General features: G+C 40.4%; 2 protein-coding genes and 1 pseudogene across 2 annotated transcripts; 2 read left to right on the top strand and 1 right to left on the bottom strand.

Moving 5' to 3' along the window:
- LOC116050945 overlaps window positions 1–5,754 on the top strand; it is a 53,968-nt pseudogene extending 48,214 nt beyond the window's left edge.
- A 4,231-nt stretch (window positions 5,755–9,985) lies between these two features.
- Window positions 9,986–10,879, top strand: LOC116050987 (E3 ubiquitin/ISG15 ligase TRIM25-like; the record flags this gene model as incomplete). Its single annotated transcript, XM_031301197.2, has 1 exon — window positions 9,986–10,879. A coding segment is annotated over exon 1 (879 nt), but the record flags the coding sequence as incomplete, so codon positions are not given.
- Window positions 10,880–12,603: 1,724 nt separating this feature from the next.
- Window positions 12,604–15,940, bottom strand: LOC116050957. The gene is made up of 4 exons (XM_031301183.1): window positions 15,668–15,940; window positions 15,260–15,415; window positions 14,493–14,585; window positions 12,604–12,918 (listed from the first exon to the last, which is right to left on the bottom strand). The coding sequence occupies exons 1-4, from the start codon at window positions 15,770–15,772 to the stop codon at window positions 12,604–12,606; spliced, it is 669 nt and encodes a 222-aa protein (XP_031157043.1). The 5' UTR covers window positions 15,773–15,940.
- Window positions 15,941–19,601: the final 3,661 nt, after the last annotated feature.

The following is a 19,601-nucleotide window of genomic DNA, read 5'->3' as shown; positions in this document are numbered from 1 at the left end:
AAGTTTGTCAGCGTGTCAGCCACGCTGCAGTAGAGACAAGACTCTGTTTCTCTCTGAAAGAAAAGTCAAACTGACTTCATCAGGTCTTTCTCAACAACACAGCAGAGTCTGCAGCTGATCAGATTTACACTTTCAACAACCAGGATTAACACTAAACTTCAGCTCTACTCACAAAGGAAGTTCCACTCTTTTAATTACTTGTAACAATATAACTATGGCTGTTTGTCTGCAGGCCCACTATACAGTAGCCAACTTTAACAGCTTTAAACAAACAGTCTCTCTGTGTCAGTTCTCAGGACTTTAGGAACTGGTTACTGATCGCCTCCTACACACTACTTTCTCTATTTCCTCTGGCTGTTTCACAATAAAAGTTTTCCACCATAGAACCAGTGGAAGGCTTTTAATGTGAAGCAGCTGAAGGAAATGTACAGTAAGCAGAGCTTTGTTAGCAGTGCTGTTCTTTAATAAAAACTGGTCTACACAACAGAATGTGGACATATCCTGTGCCGTTTTATCAGAGTAGCCTAGTGTGTTTCAGCTTGCCGCCCCACTTTAATGGGCTTGTTTGTGCATAGCTCGGTACAAGTTAAAACACTTCTGTCAGAGCTGGCCGAGTGCTGAGGCAGGAAAAGGATTCTGGACCCAAAGTGCACGACACGATAGGACAGATGAAGATGTAGAATTCATTTAACAGAAAACAATCCAGTCTTACATAAGTCTTTAAGAATCCAAACATGGTAAAAATTCCAAAAGTAGTGCCTGGACTCTACTATGGCATCAAAAGGTCCAAACCAAAGGGGTATGTAGAAAACTGGAACAAGCAGGTACACTCAACAACAATGATGACATGATAAGGACTGAACAGAACAGAGGACATTAAACACAGGGGCAAACGAGCAGGGAGGGGGCCAACAGGTGAAACATATTAGGGACAAATCAGACTCAAACAGGAAACAAAACTAAACCAAGACACATGAAACCAAACACTACAAAATAATACAGGAAGTAAACCAAGCCAAACATAAAAGATGAGTTCAGGAACAACAGAACAAATAGGGAAACAGGAATCAATCGAAACACAGAGCAAAAGTTAACAAAATAAAACAGGAAATATAACAGAAACCCACAACCCTAACAATTTCATCATCATATGATTTACTTAAGATAACAGTCATCACACTTGTTTCTTTTTACACAAACAATGAGGCATTCAACGGTCCCTGTCACTAAAAGATATTGTTTTTGTAGAGATTATTTTTTTTTTACATTTCTGAGGAACTTGGGATGCTTAAAAAGTAAGTAAATAAGTAAGTAAGTAATATTTATTTATACAGTGCTTTACACAGACAGTGTCACACAGTGCTTTACAATGTGCATAGACAATAAAACATAGTGGAAAAATAGTCTAAGAATAAAAAAAAGTAAAAATACAACAGATAAAATTATCAATAAATAAAAGACATAGGCTACCCAAAAGCTAGCCTGAACAAGTGAGTATTCACTTGTCCCTTAAAACAGTCTACATTCTCAGCAAACCTAATGCTGGTTAGCAGAGCATTCCAGAGTCTGGGTGCCATAGCAGCAAAGACATATGTCTTCAGACGAGTGTGTGGCGTGGATAACAGATTTTGGTTGATAGACCTGAGAGACCGGGAGGGGGTGTGTAGGTGAATTATGTTGGAAAGATAAGCAGGGGCCTGACCATGTAGAACCCTATAGGTTATGGTGAGAATTTTGAATTGGATCATGTAGGTTACAGGAAGCCAGTGAAGGGAGCAGAGTAGAGGGGTGATATGGGTGCGCCTTTTTGATCTAGTAAGTAGCCTAGCAGCAGCATTTTGAATGGATTGCAGGCGGTGGACAGATTTGTTGAGTAAGGAGAAGAGTGAATTGCAATAGTCAATACGGGAGGAAATCAAGGCAAGGATGAGCATCTCCAGTTCTGACTGAGAGACCACAGCCCTTAATTTGGTAATGTTGCGTAAGTGGAAAAAACAGGATTTGGTCAGTGATTTGATGTGAGTTTCAAAAACTTGCAATACATGTCAGAACTGGCGAAAAATTCGAAGTTCTGCAGTGTTTGAGGTCGGGCTTGGCCAGCGGGCTCCATAGCGCTCCCAAGCACACGCCAGGGTTGGGATAAAATCAGGGCTTTAAATTAACTTTTTTGATCACCAGCCAACACAGCTAGTAGATTTTTAAAGTTACTCTACTACTTAATTTCAGCTCCTCTGATTTAGCTCGTAATCGATACCACGCACGCTAGGCACGTAGCCAACGGTGGTATGACACGTCATGACAAAGTGTTCATGGGAAATGTAGGATTAGAGCTACAAGCAGTGATGCCAGATAAAGATTATGTTTCCAAGCCAAAGACACACAAACCCGGCCAAATGTCTTGGCGCAAAACAGACCAATCTGGAAAAATGTCTGCAGTCGGCCGATTCAAAAAGACGATTCGCTTCATCCATCACCGGCCAAATTGGCTCGTAACTTTAAAATGTAACCTGCCAAGGTTAATTTTCACGTGCATTTGGCAGGTGTCAATTTAAAGCCCTGGATAAAATTCCTTTAATTTTATAGGGAATGTGGTTGGATCATTGCTCTCATCTTTAAGAATGTATTAAAACGTTTTGATATTTTTTAATTTTGACAAGGGTCTGCCATTTTGGATTACGTGTGTTTATTCGACATGTTTGAGGTCTTTAGGATGCACAAAAACTTACAATCTTTTACACCCATATTTAAACAAGTAATTACTTAGATTTAATTGTTGACACCCCTGCATGGAAACTCACAAAATTCAGTGCACACATCAAAACTTGTGAACGTAGCGAGAATATTCAGCAGCGGGTTCATGCTTTAATAGCGAATTTCATAGCTTCCCCCTTCCACGGTTTTATGTACCTACATTGCTCACATTATTTCGGACATGTTTTCAAATTGCTCTCATTAGCTTTGTGCATTTTTCATGTATTTTAAGCAAACATTTTCTACTTCCTCCTAGAGGGGTTTTTGGAGTTGTTTTGTATTTTATTTGTATAACCCTCTGAATAATGTGACGCTAATTTGCGAATGATTAGTCAATACCTTGAACGATGATGTCATAAGTCATGTGACAACATGCCATTTTAGGCCGTTTACAAGTATGGAACTGTTAGAAAGTCCTCTTTGGAGATTCAATATCATCATCCATCGAAAATTGGGTCAGCAGAATCTCATGACCTTCACGGTGCCAAATTAGGAACCTTCTGTGTTACCGTGGAATGACGTGATGTGTCGGGCAATTTGCATATTTCACCATAACACAGGAGGCTGTTAACTTCAATTTACACTGTCCAATCTGCCCCAAATTGCTGAAGACATCTACAAGCCTATATTAAGTCAAATTTATAGCGCTAGCTACTGAAAACAGAAAGTAAGTCGTATGTGACACAGATCATTCGATTTACATGAAATAAACATGGTGTGGTCTACATATGATACACAGCAACATGACGTGACATTAGTGTGTTATCCAGCACCACGTAGTGGACACAGGAAATTGTGGAAAATGTACAATACCTCATTTTCAGTGCCAAATGCTTCACGCAGGAAATAATGTCTAACTCATGCCAACAGTGTCTGATGATCCTGGAAAATGCAAGAGCCATGTTGACTGGCGCTCAATCAGTATCCTCAACAGGAATGGGCGAGGGCACGTTCATGACTGCTTACAACATTAAATAAACTGTATTTTGAATGTTTTATTTTCTATTCATTCACTCCATGTGTAGATATGGCTGCTGTGAGCATTCTGTCATCTGAAGATCAGTTTCTGTGCTCTATCTGTCTGGATGTGTTCACCGATCCTGTCACCATACCATGTGGTCACAACTTCTGCAAGAACTGCATCACTGATCACTGGAATACTAAGGACCAGCACCTGTGTCCGATGTGTAAGGAGGGTTTTACCACAAGACCTGATTTGAGGGTCAACACTTTCATCTCTGAGATGGTTGCTCAGTTCAGACAGTCAGCTCAACAGAAAGCCAGCAGCAGCAGCTCAGAGCAACAAGTGTCCAAACCAGGAGTTGTTCCCTGTGACGTCTGCACTGGAACCAAACTGAAGGCCCTGAAGTCCTGCCTGGTGTGTCTGGTTTCCTACTGTGAGACTCACTTGGAGCCTCATCTGACAGCTTCACGTCTGAAAAGACATCAGCTGATCGACCATGTGGAGAATCTAGAAAGCAGGATGTGTTTGAAGCACGATAAACCTCTGGAGCTGTTCTGTAAGACCGACCAGACGTGTCTGCATGCTCTGCACTGTTTTAGACCACAAGACACATGATCTTGTTCCTCTGAAAGAAGAATATGAAGGAAAGAAGGCCGAGTTGGGGAAGACAGGGGCTGAAATTCAGCAGATGATCCAGAAGAGACAACTGAAGATTCAGGAGATCAAACACTCAGTCAACCTCAGTGAGGAAGATGCAGACAGAGAGATAGCAGAAGGTGTTCAGGTCTTCACTTCTCTGAAGGAGTCTGTTGAGAGAGGCCTGAATGAGCTCATCAACACGATCCAAGAGAAGCAGAAAACAACAGAAAAACAGGCCGAAGCTTTCATCAAAGAGCTGGAACAGGAAATCCCTGAGCTGATGAAGAGACGCACTGAGGTGGAGCAGCTCTCACGTTCTGAAGACCACCTCCATCTTCTCCAGAGTGTCCAGTCCCTAAACATCCAAGAACCGCCACCCACCAAGGACTGGTCAGCACCCGTCCATCATCATATGAGGGGACTGTGGTGAAAGCTGTGGCTCAGCTGGAGGAGACACTCAGTGAAGAGATGAAGAAGCTGCTCGCTGAGTCTGAGCTGAAGAGGGTCCAGCAGTATGCAGTGGATGTGACCCTTGATCCTGATACAGCACATCCTGAACTCATCCTGTCTGATGATGGGAAAAAAGTGAATCATGGTGATGTGAGGAAGAATCTCCCAGACAACCCAGAGAGATTTTCTCGTTATTGTAATGTTTTAGGAAAGCAGAGTTTCTCTTCAGGCAGATTTTACTTTGAGGTTCAAGTTAAAGGAAAGACTGAATGGACTTTAGGAGTGGTCAGAGAGTCGATCGACAGGAAGGGAGAAATCCCACTGAGCCCTGAGGGTGGTTACTGGACTATACTGTTGAGAAATGGAAATGAGTATGAAGCTTGTGATGACCCTGATGTCCTTCTCTCTCTAAAGTCTCCTCCTCAGAAGGTGGGGGTGTTTGTGGATTATGAGGAGGGTCTGGTCTCCTTTTATGACGTAGATGCTGCAGCTCTTATCTACTCCTTTACTGGCTGCTCCTTCACTGAGAAACTCTTCCCATTCTTCTGTCCCTGTCCTAATAATGTTGGTGAAAACTCTGCCCCTCTGATCATCTCTCCTGTCAGAGTAAACTAATCACTGATCTCATTTCAAGTATTGATTTATTTAAAATCAAGGGAACACATGCACATATTCATACATTTTACATCTTATTTTCTACAGAATCTGTTTCCTGTGGTGACTAATTTACACTTTATTCCATTTATTATCATATGGTTAAATGTGCAGCAATTCTTTGCAAATTGAATCAAACTTCATCTTAACATATTTGGTGTCTTTAGAAACTGATTTCTTCTGGAAGTTATAATAAATGTCTGTGGGTTTAACAGAAGTTTAAAGAGATATTGTCCACATAACGTGTGTCATGATGCATCAAATTAATGTGTTGATGAATTATGACTAGAAACAAAGAAATTACAGATATCCACAAATGGAGAAGAAAAAGAACACAACTGTTTGTGTTTTGTTTTTCTCATTTTAAATTTCTGAAATTAAAGCTAAAGTGCAAATCTGATGAGACAATTAGGATCTAAGAGGTATATGGTGTAAATTGGTTATCTGATGTTTTTTTTGTTATATTCCTCAATAATGAGACAGGAAAGAAAAAGTCTGAATTATTGTGGCATAATTGCAGAAATAAAGTCTGTTTGTTGAGACCAAGAATGTTAATGGTGTTATTCCTAAATCAGTTCTTCTGGTATCACTTTAAACTGCTGGTTCTGTTCTTTCTACCACAACAGTTGTACCTTTTACTTTTAAATGTAAGCCACTTTCCTATTTGGAGAACCTGCTGTTGCACTTATGATGAAATTGATCATTTCAAGCATTCAGACATAATGGTTAACCATCCTGTTGTCCTCGGGTCCATTTTCTAAAGGTAAGTTATATAAGAAATTTGGGTTTCTATCAACCAAAATGTCCAACAAAATAACGTGGATGGTTTCACAGTTTTCTACTTTCTTTGAATTTGTTTTATTTAACTTCATAGCATTTCAAAAAAGAAATTGATAAAAGAACGTTGAAAAATGTGACAAATGTTGGAATAAGCTACAAAAACGCAGGAAAAAAATTTGACAAACATTTTTTTTTAAAAGCTGAAAAAATGACCAAAAAAACATTGCCAAAGGTGACAAAAACTTGTTAAAAAAAAAGAAACAATACATTGGAAAAAGCGACAAAACTTGTTAAAAAATTGACAAAACCATAATTTAAAAGTGACAAAAAAAATTGAATAAAATCGACAAAAACGTCAAGAAAAGTCGACGGGAAGACTTATTGAGAAAATGAATGGAAAATGAATCGTTCTTATGACTATTATTTTGAAAGAGCCGGAAGCTTTTCAGCGGAGCAAAGTTGACGGTGTTTGTGATGCTGAGGAGAGAGCATCCTCCGCGGCAGGTCTCCACACAGGCAGGCCGTGTGTTTAGGGAGATGTGATGTCAGAAAGAAGATCTTTATTATTGTTATTACATGTGATTTTATCACCGTGAGTTTGAACCGTTTTCATCCTGAGCTCAGCGATGGTGGGTTTCTCCGAGAGTGGTGCAGTGTCGCCCGGACACAGCAGACATGGACAGGGCTCTGGCTCCGGCAATAACGGCAAGGAAACGTCGAAAAAGTCGCGAACGAAAAGAGGCAAACGAGGCAGGAAAAGGAGGAATAAAAAGAACAACAGGAACAAAGACAACACTGCCACCGTATTTCCCACCGGAGGTAATTTAGCTACCGTTCTTTAGCCCAGGGATTAACGGGGACTACTGACACACTTAGTTTACACTACATTAATAAAATGTATCTAACATGGCGTCAGAATGCTGTTATTGTGAGCTAGGCTTTATACAGGAGTCCCTACAGCCGATATCTGCTGTTCTCGTCTGGAGAAAACGTCACGCCAAACTCCATTACAATATGTGACAATTAAAGAGGATTTGGTCTGAAATGTTGAAGCACAAATGTCAAAGAAGTTGATGGAACACATTTTCTGAAATAATAAAGACCAATTAATAATTTGGCGTATAGTTTAATTAGAAGAAGCAGTGTTTGCGTTACTATTTTTTGCTTTCAACTTTCAACACGTAAAGCTATGTACAGCTGAGTTATTAGGTGGAAGGACTCTGGAATTACAGAGCAAACAGTTGTGTAAACAGATATTCAGGCAATTTCACTGTATGCTGAAATGACAAGGTCATCTCTTCGATGTAGGTAAAGGTCCCAGTCAGTCATTATGTTTTTGTTAACTTTCCCATCATCAAAACAAAGTTTAAAGTGCAAGAATAGTTCATGGAATCTGGTCGACATCTTTTCCCTTGGGCGCGCAGTGGGAAAATGTGCACGTTACTGCTCACACAAGGGCCTTGTGGTGTTAGTACAGTTAGCTAAAAACACAACAGAAAGCTTTGGCTTATTATATTATTACTGCTATGCTCTAACGTTACCATAGTAAGTGTTGTGGTTGGTGAGACAGAAATGCCAAGGTTACTGAAAATTAAAAACAGAGCATGTAATAGGAGTGTTGTGTATTTACAAAACGTTAATTTGTCAAATGCACGGCTTGAAGTTGTCAGGCACCATGCCTGAGCAGTTTTACATTTATATAATACTCATTTCCTCCAGGGCAGCATTTCAGGCTTCAATCCCTGCAAATGTCAAAGTCTGTATAAAGTCCCTGGATCCACAGCATGTCTCATTGTAATTCTCAGGATTGAAGAAGAGGTGGACATGTTTTCATCTTTCTGTATGTCACCTCTCTGTAGCTGTGAGCCAAAAGCCTGTTGGATGGGTTAGGCCTCCTGCACACTGGCTGTGTGGCGTGAGCGTTGCGTTTCTGTGGCGTGTCAGTTGCGTGGTGTTTTCTATGTCTTTACACACCAGAAACGTGTCTGACGCTGCTGCTGCACTCAAGCTCAGCCGGGGGCTTGTGAGTATCCCCACACCCGTCCGGCGCCTCACACCCTGGGCAACTCCGGAGAAGAAAAGAGTCCAACCCCTATCCAGGAGTATGGTTCCAGAACCGAGACTGTGCGTAGAGGTAAGCCCCACCAGATCCAACTGGTAGCGCTCCACCTCCCGCACAAGTTCCGGCTCCTTCCCCCACAGAGAGGTGACGTTCCACGTCCCCAGAGCCAGCGTCTGCTGCCCGGGTCTGGTCCGTCGGGGCCCCTGACCTTCACTGCCACCCATGTGGCAGCGCACCCGACCCCAGCGGTTCCTCCCACAGGTGGTGGGCCCATGGGTTGGAGAGAGAGGTGCCACGTAGCTTCTTCGGGCTGTGCCCGGCCGGGCTCCGTGGCAAACCCGGCCACCAGGCGCTCGCTGACGGGCCCTCCATCTGGGCCTGGCTCCAGACGGGGGCCCCGGGCTTCCTCCGGGCAGGGTCACTCCATCTCTACCTCGTTTTTTCATGGGTTTTTGAACCATTCTTTGTCTGGCCCCTCCCCTGAGACCACTTTGCCTTGGGAGACCCTACCAGGAGCACAAAGCTCCAGACAACACAGCCCTCAGGTTCATAGGGACACACAAACCTCTCCACCACGATAAGGTGATGGTTCCAGGAGAGGAATATTGTAATATTGTGATATGACATAAGTGTTGTCTTGTACTGGTTTTAAAGGCTGCATTACAGTAAAGTGATGTACTTTTCTGAACTTACCAGACTGTTGTAGCTGTTCTATTATTTGCCTTTTCCCCGCTTAGACATTATGTCCACATTACTGATGATATCGCCGAAATATCAATATCGAGGTATTTGGTCAAGAATATCGTGATATCTGATTTTCTCCCTATCGCCCAGACTTAAGACGGAACACTTAAACTACTCAATAGTCATGATGGGAAATGTTGGCTGTTGCTACAATAAGCTATGCTTAAAGTGCCCATATTATGAAAAAATCACTTTTTCTGGGATTTGGGGTGTTATGTTGTGTCTCTGGTGCTTCCACACACATACAAACTTTGAAAAAAATCCATCCATGGTGTTTAGAGTGAGATACGGTTTCTGAATGTGTCCTGCCTTCAGTCTCTGGGTGAGCTGTTCAAAATCGGCACGGCTTGTGACGTCACAAGCCGAAACGAGCAGGTTAACCGCAACCATTAGCTCGTTAGCATGCTAACGCTAATGCTAACGCTAGCATGCTACCTCGTTCTCAATAGCAAAGCACTGCTACAACACACACAAGTTCACCATAATCTACAAAAGAACTACTTCCATGTGCGCCCTCATTTAGAAGTCTCCCAGCTAATCCTGCCTTGTAACTGACCGAAGTTGTAGAAACAGCCTTTCTTTTACTGTCTATGGAGCTAGCTAGCTGACATGATCTACATATGAGCTACTGGGCATGTGCAGTGCAATCAAAGATAGTACAGAAGAAGAAGAAGAAAAGAGGTCTCACTCTGTAGCTAAAACAGAGACCAGGTGAAAAGAGGATCTGCAGCAGTGAGAGAGAGCACTGCAGTACAATAAAAATATGGTGTTTTTTGAAAATTAAACCATGTAAACCTATTCTGGTACAACCTTAAAATACAATTATGAACCTGAAAATGAGCAAAATATGGCTGCTTTAATAGGACAGTTAAGGCATGTGTTTCTTTTTCAACAAATAACTAAAACTGTATTTTGAATAAAATGTTTTTGTTCTCTCCCACCCTACATGTGTAGATATGGCTGCTGCAAACTACCTCCAATCTGAAGATCAGTTTGTGTGCTCCATCTGTCTGGATGTGTTCACGGATCCTGTGACTACATCATGTGGACACAACTTCTGCAAAAACTGCATCGCTAAACACTGGAATACCAATGACCGGTACCGGTGTCCCCTGTGTAAGGAGGGTTTTACCAAAAGACCTGATTTGAGGGTCAACACTTTCATCTCTGAGATTGTCGCTCAGTTCAGACAGTCAGCTCAACAGAAAGCCAGCAGCAGCAGCTCAGAGCAACAAGTGTCCAAACCAGGAGAAGTTCCCTGTGACGTCTGCACTGGAACCAAACTGAAGGCCCTGAAGTCCTGCCTGGTGTGTCTGGTCTCCTACTGTGAGACTCATCTGGAGCCTCATCTGACAATGTCAGGTCTGAAAAGACATCAGCTGATCGACCCTGTGGAGAACCTGGAAGGCAGGATATGTACGGAGCACGATAAACCTCTGGAGCTGTTCTGTAAGACCGACCAGACATGTGTCTGCATGCTCTGCACTGTTTTAGATCACAAGACACATGATGTTGTTCCTCTGAAAGAAGGATATGAAAGAAAGAAGACAGAGGCTGAAATTCAGCAGATGATCCAGAAGAGACGACTGAAGATTCAGGAGATCAAACACTCAGTCGACCTCAGTGATGATATCAGAGAGATAGCAGAATGTGTTCAGGTCTTCACCTCTCTGAAGGAGTCTGTTGAGCTCATCAACACGATCAAAGAGCAGCATAAAACAACAGAAAAACAGGCCGAAGCTTTCATCAAAGAGCTGGAACAGGAAATCTCTGAGCTGATGAAGAGGAGCACTGAGGTGGAGCAGGTGTTACACTCTGAAGACCACCTCCATCTTCTCCAGAGTCCATACAACACTCTTCACAAGTAAAATAAATGACCAGTTCACTACTTTCTTTGAATTTGGGTGTTTTATTTAATTTTAGTGGTGACTGGTCATTAGGGGCAGGTGGGGCACAGCCTCTTGTCAACAGAAAGAAATACAAACAAATGTTGTTATTGTTAATTAATTCAAGATTATTATCATATATAATTTATTATATTCGATGAATAGGACACATTAACACACACACACACACACACACACACACACACACACACACACACGCCGGCCCTGCACTCAAAAAAATAACTCTTTGAATGAACATAAAAAAATCATGGAAAGGATTTCCACATGATTAACTTGCTTTATTTCAGCATTATGCAATTCTGTTATTCCAATTTAATGTACTTACATTGGGTCAACTTAATTTATTAAGGTTGATTAAACTTATTTACTATGGTTGGGCACAGCTTAATTTAATAGTGTCAGCCCAACTAATTTGCAATGTTTTGGACCAACTAATTTACTTAATTTGCATTCAACTTAATTAAATATAGTTGAATCCAACTTATTTTACAGTAGTACAATTACAGTAGTTAATAAAGTTGATCCAATCTATGCAATTTAAGTTAGCCTAACAAAAGTGCTTAATGCTGAAAGAAAGCCATTTAATCACGTGGAAATCCTTTCCATGATTTAATTACATTAATTCAAAGAATAGCTTTTGAGTGTTAATTAAAACCTTTTTAACAAACTCTAATGGTGGAAACAACACACAACAAATGAGAAAAGGTGCAATCAAATTGTATTTCCAAAATTATAATGCACATTATTTTACACAGTGCAGTTGCTTGTTGATAACACAAGGAAATATATCTCAAGTCTGTTATGAGAATACAGGGAAATGGGCCCTCTCACTCGCATCCCACTTAATCTACTCTTAACATTTGCACTTTGTACATCTTGCATCTGTGGTTTTATGTGATGGTGAACTCACACAGAAGTTAATAAAAAATATTTACCAAAGTTAGAACATTTTTAACATATATATATATATATTTTTACATTGAAACGTCGCTAGGGACATTTTTTAAAACAAGTTTCAACAACGTCTACAGTATGGTTGTCAAGGGTAAAAACAAGACAAATGGAGATCTTACAATCAAGTTTAACTCCCGAAATATGTAAATGTTTAAACTTAAAAAACTTAAACAGGTTAGTCTTCATTTTGTTATGAGAAACTGAAAAAATAATTCAGCATACAGCTTTCCTTAAGTGCCAATAGACTGGACCTTGCATCAGAGAGAAAATTTTTTAATAAAAACAGAGCACAAAAACCCCCCAGATGAGCTGAACAACTGATATACTGGCAAATGGGGCCCTGTCTTTATATTCACATTCCTCTTAAAGATTTGCACTTACTAACACCTGTAATTTAATGTGCTGGTGTACCTAAACAACAAAACAGAAGGTACAAGTTTTCTTACTGTTTTTTAGCCACTAGTGGGCGGTCTTGGGCACTGTTTTTAGGATAGAAATCAAATTCCAAATATAACAAAGTAAATAAAGTATCAGTAAATTTGCTCAACTCTGAGAACTATAACTACTTTTAAATCTTGTTTTGGATTGCATAGGGTCTTTAATGACTGATTATAGGTCAGGCTATATGAAACTATCGCTAAAAAAAGTGTTTTCCTCAGGTTAGAATGATGGTGTAGCTTTTGCTATGGTGATGTTTCTTAACGGGAAAGCAGTGTTTTGAGAACTTGTCCTTTGTTCGATAGTTTGTTTCCATCCAATTCCATAATGATCTTCTGCAGAACCTCAAAAGTGTACTTGAGCTCCTGGGGGTAGCTCAGGTTTAGCGCGTAGACAAGACCCAGCAACATCACCACAGCAAAAGCTACACTGCCCAACTCACTCATCACTTCCACCCCCTCCAGGACAATCCCAACATCCGTGGGGTCATCGCCAGGCTCTGCACCTTCTTGTTGAATGACAAAGATTCCAAATACTGTCTCCGCTATGGCCATTTGACTGCTTTCATCGACATCCTGTGACAAAAAAAAAATTAACAAGGACAAAGTTTTTTTACTGATGTGCATTACATGCATATTTATAGCACACAATCTTTACAGTATTACTGTAAAACAGCTATCACTAACTTAATCCATATTCATAGTATAATAATGCAAATGTAATCAAATAACCAATTGACATTAAAATTGTTTCGCTGAGTCAGTGAAATACTTCAACAACTAAGCCATACCAAGGGCCTGTCTGTTGTAATCATGAGTTCAGTGTATAGTATATTGTCTTATTAAAGGAAAAAGGACTTAAAAGTATGGTGTGTGTGTGTGTGTGTTATTGTCTGAGAGAAAGACAAGGAGAGAGGCTCCCAAACCGGCCCGGTTATTTCCAAAAAGATCAGTAATAATACTTTACTTCAAACAGACATTTGATACACTGTTTTTGTTCATGTCTACGGAGCCCCCCTTGGGTCAGCTGATAAAAAAAAAAACTAAACCGTGCGCACAGATTCATAATCCGTGCTCTCGGTTTATAAACCGTACGCACAGATTCATAATCCGTGCTCTTGGTTTTATAAATGTAAGTAAAATTAGAAAGATATTCACAGATTCGAACTTCTGGGATCAATTCTCTATAGCGAAATGTTATTAAATCACAAACGATGCATCTTTCCTAACGTAGTATGGTTAACAACGAGCTACAAACTAATTTTCATCAAAACAAGCCGTCCTCCGACCTGGAGAAATAACATTATTGGTCTCTATGAGCAGCCAGCGGTGACACGGCAGTCAGTCAGACCAGACGTGTTTAGGGACCATCTACAAACTACAACACCGACACAAACATTTCTATTAATTTAATGATTAAATAAGGTAGTGTCTCCAAACTTATCTCAATTATAACGTATCTCCTTATAGTTGTACTACAGCACTTACTTTTAAAAAATAAGTTTGGAGACACTACCTTGTCTACCTATGCGTCGTTTGTGATTTAATAACATTTCGCTATAGAGAATTGATCCCAGAAGTTCAAATCTGTGAATATCTTTCTAATTTTGCTTACATTTATAAAACCGAGAGCACGGATTATGAATCTGTGCGTACGGTTTAGTTTTTTTTTTTTTTTTTAAATCAGCTGACTGTATGTATAGAAGAATTACATGATGAAAAAAAACAGGCCAAAGAATTTTTATGTGGTAGTGAGTTTTTATTTGTCACCTAATCATTTTTCTTTCACAAACTCACTTAACCATAAATGTAATTGCGACATCCATCATTAGCCAATTATTTCCTGTCTCTGTCTGAGAAAGGTGAGGACTTCCCAAAAGTCGGTGTGTTTATACCCTCCCCCTTATTTAAGTGACCCTCCACAACAGCAAGTGACTTGATTTGGAGTGACAATTGGTAGTAAAGTTGTAGCAGGTAGGGGGCGGTTTGGGATTGCACTACAGTATGGTGCGTGTCACTAAGTGAGTGAGAGAAGAAGATAGTTTTAATGGCCTTATCTTAACCTAATTTAAAATCTAATGGGAACACACAGGAAACCCCATCCACTCCAATTCTGATAATCTCCATAGTGAACACATAAATTAACATACCAGGTATTGCTTCACCAGCTTCTCTGGATCTTCATTAAGGTACACGCAGAGACCTTTGAGGATCCATTCTCTTCTGACTTCAATAGTGTCAGTCTTAATATGAAGATCAGAGAAAAAAACAAAACACTATGAACACCATTTCAACAAACCAGCAGTGTAGGTTTACACACTTAAGAACTTTAAACTAAATTCACAGGAAGTCACAACATAAAAGTGTTTGCTAGTATTGTATACAGCTTGGATGTATGTTAATCCCTTTGGGATAGTCTGTTTAAAAGTTATTTAAGACAAATCTTTATTTTACTATCATTAACTACTTTGTGTTTTTCTTTAATCATGTCAAGCTTCAAATTAATGTATCTTAACCTAGGTAACCTACCTGAAGATGTCACCTAAGACATAATTTTGCCTGAAATGTGTGAAAAACAGACCATTCCACTTTATATCCTTTAAGTTTTACGATAATCACAGTGGCCAACGTGGTAAGAATACCTGCCATCTCCATTTAAGACGGAACGATAAAAGGGACAGCTTTTGAGTGCTTTATGTCAGACGTGTATACAGTGCCAATGCTTTTTCTGTGCTTCAAAACTGCTTTCCAATAGATTCCAGAGTTTTATGATTTCAGAGCAGATTTTACAGGATTAAATGATGTCCCTCACTCTTAAACAATGACCCCTAATGGGGGAAAAGATGTGGTGCTCAAAGTCATTTCTACAATGACCAAGTTTTAAGTGATTTTTGTCACTTTTACATTGGTATCATACCTGGGTTATGGGTGCCATGATGGTCTTGATTTTTCTCCCTTGAACTCCACATTTCTTGGCATATGCCTTCATCAGGTTTGCAGAGTGAACATCAAGCTCAGAGAAGAACTTTGACTGCAAATGGATCGTTGTGATTCTCTTGAACTCTGCACTCACCTACAAAAAAACAACAAAAAAGGTAGACAAAACTCAGTTACCTTTTTGGTACACATTTGAAATAGCAGTTCTATCTGTTCAAGAAATGTAAATGCATAATACATGTAGGCTATTTATCTAAATATTAGTTTCCTTTGTCAGAAGGCCAGCAAAGGCTGCTATTGCTTGCCTTCAGTAAATCCTCATCAATTTGAGTAACCTCAGATTCTGTCAACATGTATTGTGACACATCCAGTGCAGTCATTCACTTACCTCACGCACATTGAAGAGAGCTGGCCACCTTGTTTTGAAATCCGCTATCATGGGGGCCTCCGCAACTACCTCTTGCCTTCTGAGTGCAAAGGTCTTGTCCATCATTGCCGCCAACTTGTGCTCATTGTGTCTCTTATTTACTTCTGAGAGGAGTGCCACTCTTATCTCTTCTAGTGTCTCTGCTGTTTCACCGGCCGGATAGGTGGGGCAGTAATTCACTTCGGCTTTTTTTGGCTTCTTTACACCATATGCTGGACTGCATTTGCTCTCAGGTTTGGGCTCATAATTACAGTTAATGTGTCGGGCCGGGCCGGGCTCAGACACAACGTGCTCAGGTAGGTTCAGGCTTGATTTTTTGGGCCGATCTAAGCTCTACAAAGCAACAAGACCAGGGCAGCACTACCACTACCAGTTGGTGAACAAAGACAAAAACGACGAGGAGAAGGAGAGAGTAGAAAATAAGACGAGGAGGAGAATGATTTGAAGAAAGGTGCTGCTGTATGTGACTCTGTGCCATCCCTCTGCTGTTGCTTTGGTCTGAATCTGTACCAATTATGCTCCATTCATTTGAATATATGAAATCAAAATAAAGAGCTGGGAAATAAATGTGGCATTATGAAGTCACACTTCCCTGAAATAAGAGAGTCCATTGAGATCCATTCAATATTAAAGAAAACAAACCTTATGTTTATGTATCTTTTTAATGTCACCAGTCTTAGAGGTCCAACAAAGTAGTCTGCCAAAGGGTAGTCATCGGCCAGTTCACCAAGTTCAATCAGAACAATTTCTCTGGTAGGATGTACACTCAGCTCAAACGCTCTGAAATGTTCCCTGTACCACCCAGAAAGCCTTCTCACCATGAAACACAGTCTCTCCTGAACAACACAAATCTGAACAATCTCTCCAAAGTCAGATAGTCCACTTGTAGAACCATGAGCAACTATCATCCCATTTCTGAAATGTACACCTTTGCTTGACACACACTTGGAAAGGTGAACTTCAGTTGTACCAGGGAAGTTCTTTTCAATAGTCTGAGCTATTTCTTGTTTCAAAAAATCCAGAGGGACTGTTGAGACGTTTGTAACCTCTAGGGATGTTTCTTCAAAACTGGATGATCTCAAGTGATATGAAATCATGAGCTGATGCTTAGTGGCTAGCGAGAGGGGCACATTTTTAAAGCAATTGGTGTGTCGCACAACCTGCTTAAAAAAACTGTGTTTGGCCTCAAAACACATTGTCCAGAGGCACACAAGAGGCCCAAACATCCTTATCAGTTGAGGATAGTGCTCCAAATAATGATGTTTTGGGAGCAGTTGCACACCAGGGAAGAGTTCTTGGTACTTTTGTCTGTGCTCAGAAATTTTGCCCTCAAGATAGGCAATTGACTCATCTGTGTGTGTTGGAGCAACCACAAGCTCTACCATGTCTTTTAAGTCCAACAGTATTTGCCATGCCATTTCACCCTCAGGCACCAGGTGCCCAATTATGAATGGGAGTAGTCTTATTAGAGCCCAATTTTCATGGGCGTTTCCACCTATTGTTGTCCTAGTTGAAAAGGTGTGTGGGATCACATGCGGCCTATTTGTCTTGTCGGCCCACTTGTAAGGGTATTGCAGGATGGATTTGTTGAGGGTTTGAAGACTGAAATACTTCTTGGATATAAGCAATGCCAAACACCGTGCAAGCTCCACTGGCACTATGCCCTCAAATAGATCATGCATAATATCTGGAGGATAGCCTGTGTGAACGCTGAAGTGGGCAAGCGCTTTGGTGATAACACAATGTCTTTTCACCCCAAAACAGCTTGTACCATTCTCCTGAGCTGAGGTCACATGAGAGTCATGGAGTTCTTTTGTCCTAAGGGTGAATGCACCTGATTTTACCTCTTTTGTTTGGATGTCTGTTTTTGTTCCTGTGCAAAATCGGCAGATATACCCACTAGAAAAGCTCTCATTAAAACCTGCAATACTGTGAGCCCCCAAGTTATCTGCCGCAACAACCTGAATCGTACCTTTAACAAATCTGCCAAGTAATGGAATGAAAACTCCATCTTGCTCCAGAGTTTTCATGTCTTGAAGAAGAGGATGTAAGACACGGTCATAACCATACTTATTTACATCATCAGTTTTACACAACAATGTCAAGTAAATTGATGATAGTGATGAATATGAGCCTGGAGGCAAATTACTCAGAGTCCAGTAGATTCCACAAAGCTTATGTTTCCTGCGAGAAGTACCCAGAGGATTGCAAACCTCAAAATCATCTATGTATAAACGTAACAATATCCTCATCTCTTCCCCTGACAGAAAAATGTTTTGCTGGAAGTGTGAACCATCCTGAGGAGATTTGTAAGTGTGGTGTTCACCACTCGCCATTTTACTCTGCTGTGCTCTGTGGTTTTCATCTACCCTGTCCACAACATCTTTCTTAAAGAGTTGCTGCAAAGACTTCAGTACAGGAACATACTGAAAACTTCTGTTTTCTTTGGCATCAAGAACATATTCAATGGGTTCTACAACGTTAAAGCTTTCTTGATAATACTTGTTGCGGAGATAAGTTGAGCTTAGGGGACCCCCCTTCTCTATGGCTTTGAGCAATGGATTAGAAGTGCAGAGAGCAGTTGCTACTTCTGTTACCGCAGACCTATCAGTTGTGGGACTATGTTTCTGAAATACCCCTTCAAGAATGTCAATGGAGAGGGGTAATGTTGCTGAACTTAAGTAGTGCAGTTCCTCTAAGAACTCATCAATTTTTTTGCCTGGGACATGTGCAAAATGCTGCTGCAAAATTATTCTCAATTACTTCAGACAAGTTATTGGTTACATCTACATCACTATTTGAACATGCACTGTCTGCTTCAACTGCAGAGTCATCTTGATTGCCTGCATCTTCCTCAGGATTATAAGAGGATTGTTGTGAAACTCGAGTGTTTCTAACTACGTCTGGCTTGAAATCTTTCAATGTATGTCGACTGTGTTTCCTGTTCTTGTGAGAGTGAAATGTTCCGTATACATTTGTTTGAAAATTACAACCCCCAAACATACAAGGAACAGTTTCATTACTCTTCAAATGAGTGCCAATGTGTGAAAAATAATCCTTCTCTGTTGGAAGATCACTACAAGTGCACAAATGACAACTATATGTTGACAATTCCTGTAGCTCCTGGGTGTTTTGTTTAGGATGGACTCTACTTAAATGAATGTGCAAAGCATTCCATGTCTTAAAAGTACACGGGCAGTTTATGTGTGGGCATGGGTAACGTTGCATATGCCGGTGCTGAAGTCTAAAATGTTTTAGTAGGTCATATCTACCAGACAGAGATAGACTACACGCCTTACACTTCCACATCCCTCCCACAACCCCACCCCAATAGAAAAAAAAATCGAAACAAACTGGGCAAATACAGGTTTAGCTGGACCCTAGCATCATAAGGATGTCAACATTGGAATCAGTCAGTAAGACAAATTCACTGTTTTAGGCCAAAAATATTCAGGTCTGGCAAAAGTTACAAATAACCATTGAAATCACAAACTTGATGATGGCCGATGACCCCCTTCACCAGTACTCATGTGGTTGGATGGCAGACAAGTGACGTTCTGTAAAGAGATCAGATACATTTACAACCATTAAAATATTTATGTATCTGTACATGTATTAAAAAATGTTGGTATAGGTCTCTTGATTGCAGCGTGATAATGACCACTGCACACCAGAGCAAAACTAGTCAACGAAATGTTGTCTTTCATATTTCATCTGTAACATAGGCATATCGTGTTGTTTTTATGATATATTAGGGAATATAAATGTTAATTTGCAGTTTAATACGTTGCTTATACAAAGACATTTTATTTCAACGTATTTCAGTCAATTTTTACTCATCTCAGTATAGCATTATAGTTTGGTAAAAGCTGTTCATTCATTCACACACAGACGC

Source organism: Sander lucioperca, chromosome 4 (genome assembly GCF_008315115.2).
Source record: "Sander lucioperca isolate FBNREF2018 chromosome 4, SLUC_FBN_1.2, whole genome shotgun sequence".
NCBI lineage: Eukaryota > Metazoa > Chordata > Actinopteri > Perciformes > Percidae > Sander > Sander lucioperca.
Note: the sequence above shows the minus strand (reverse complement) of the source record. Positions and strands in the feature narration are given on the sequence as shown.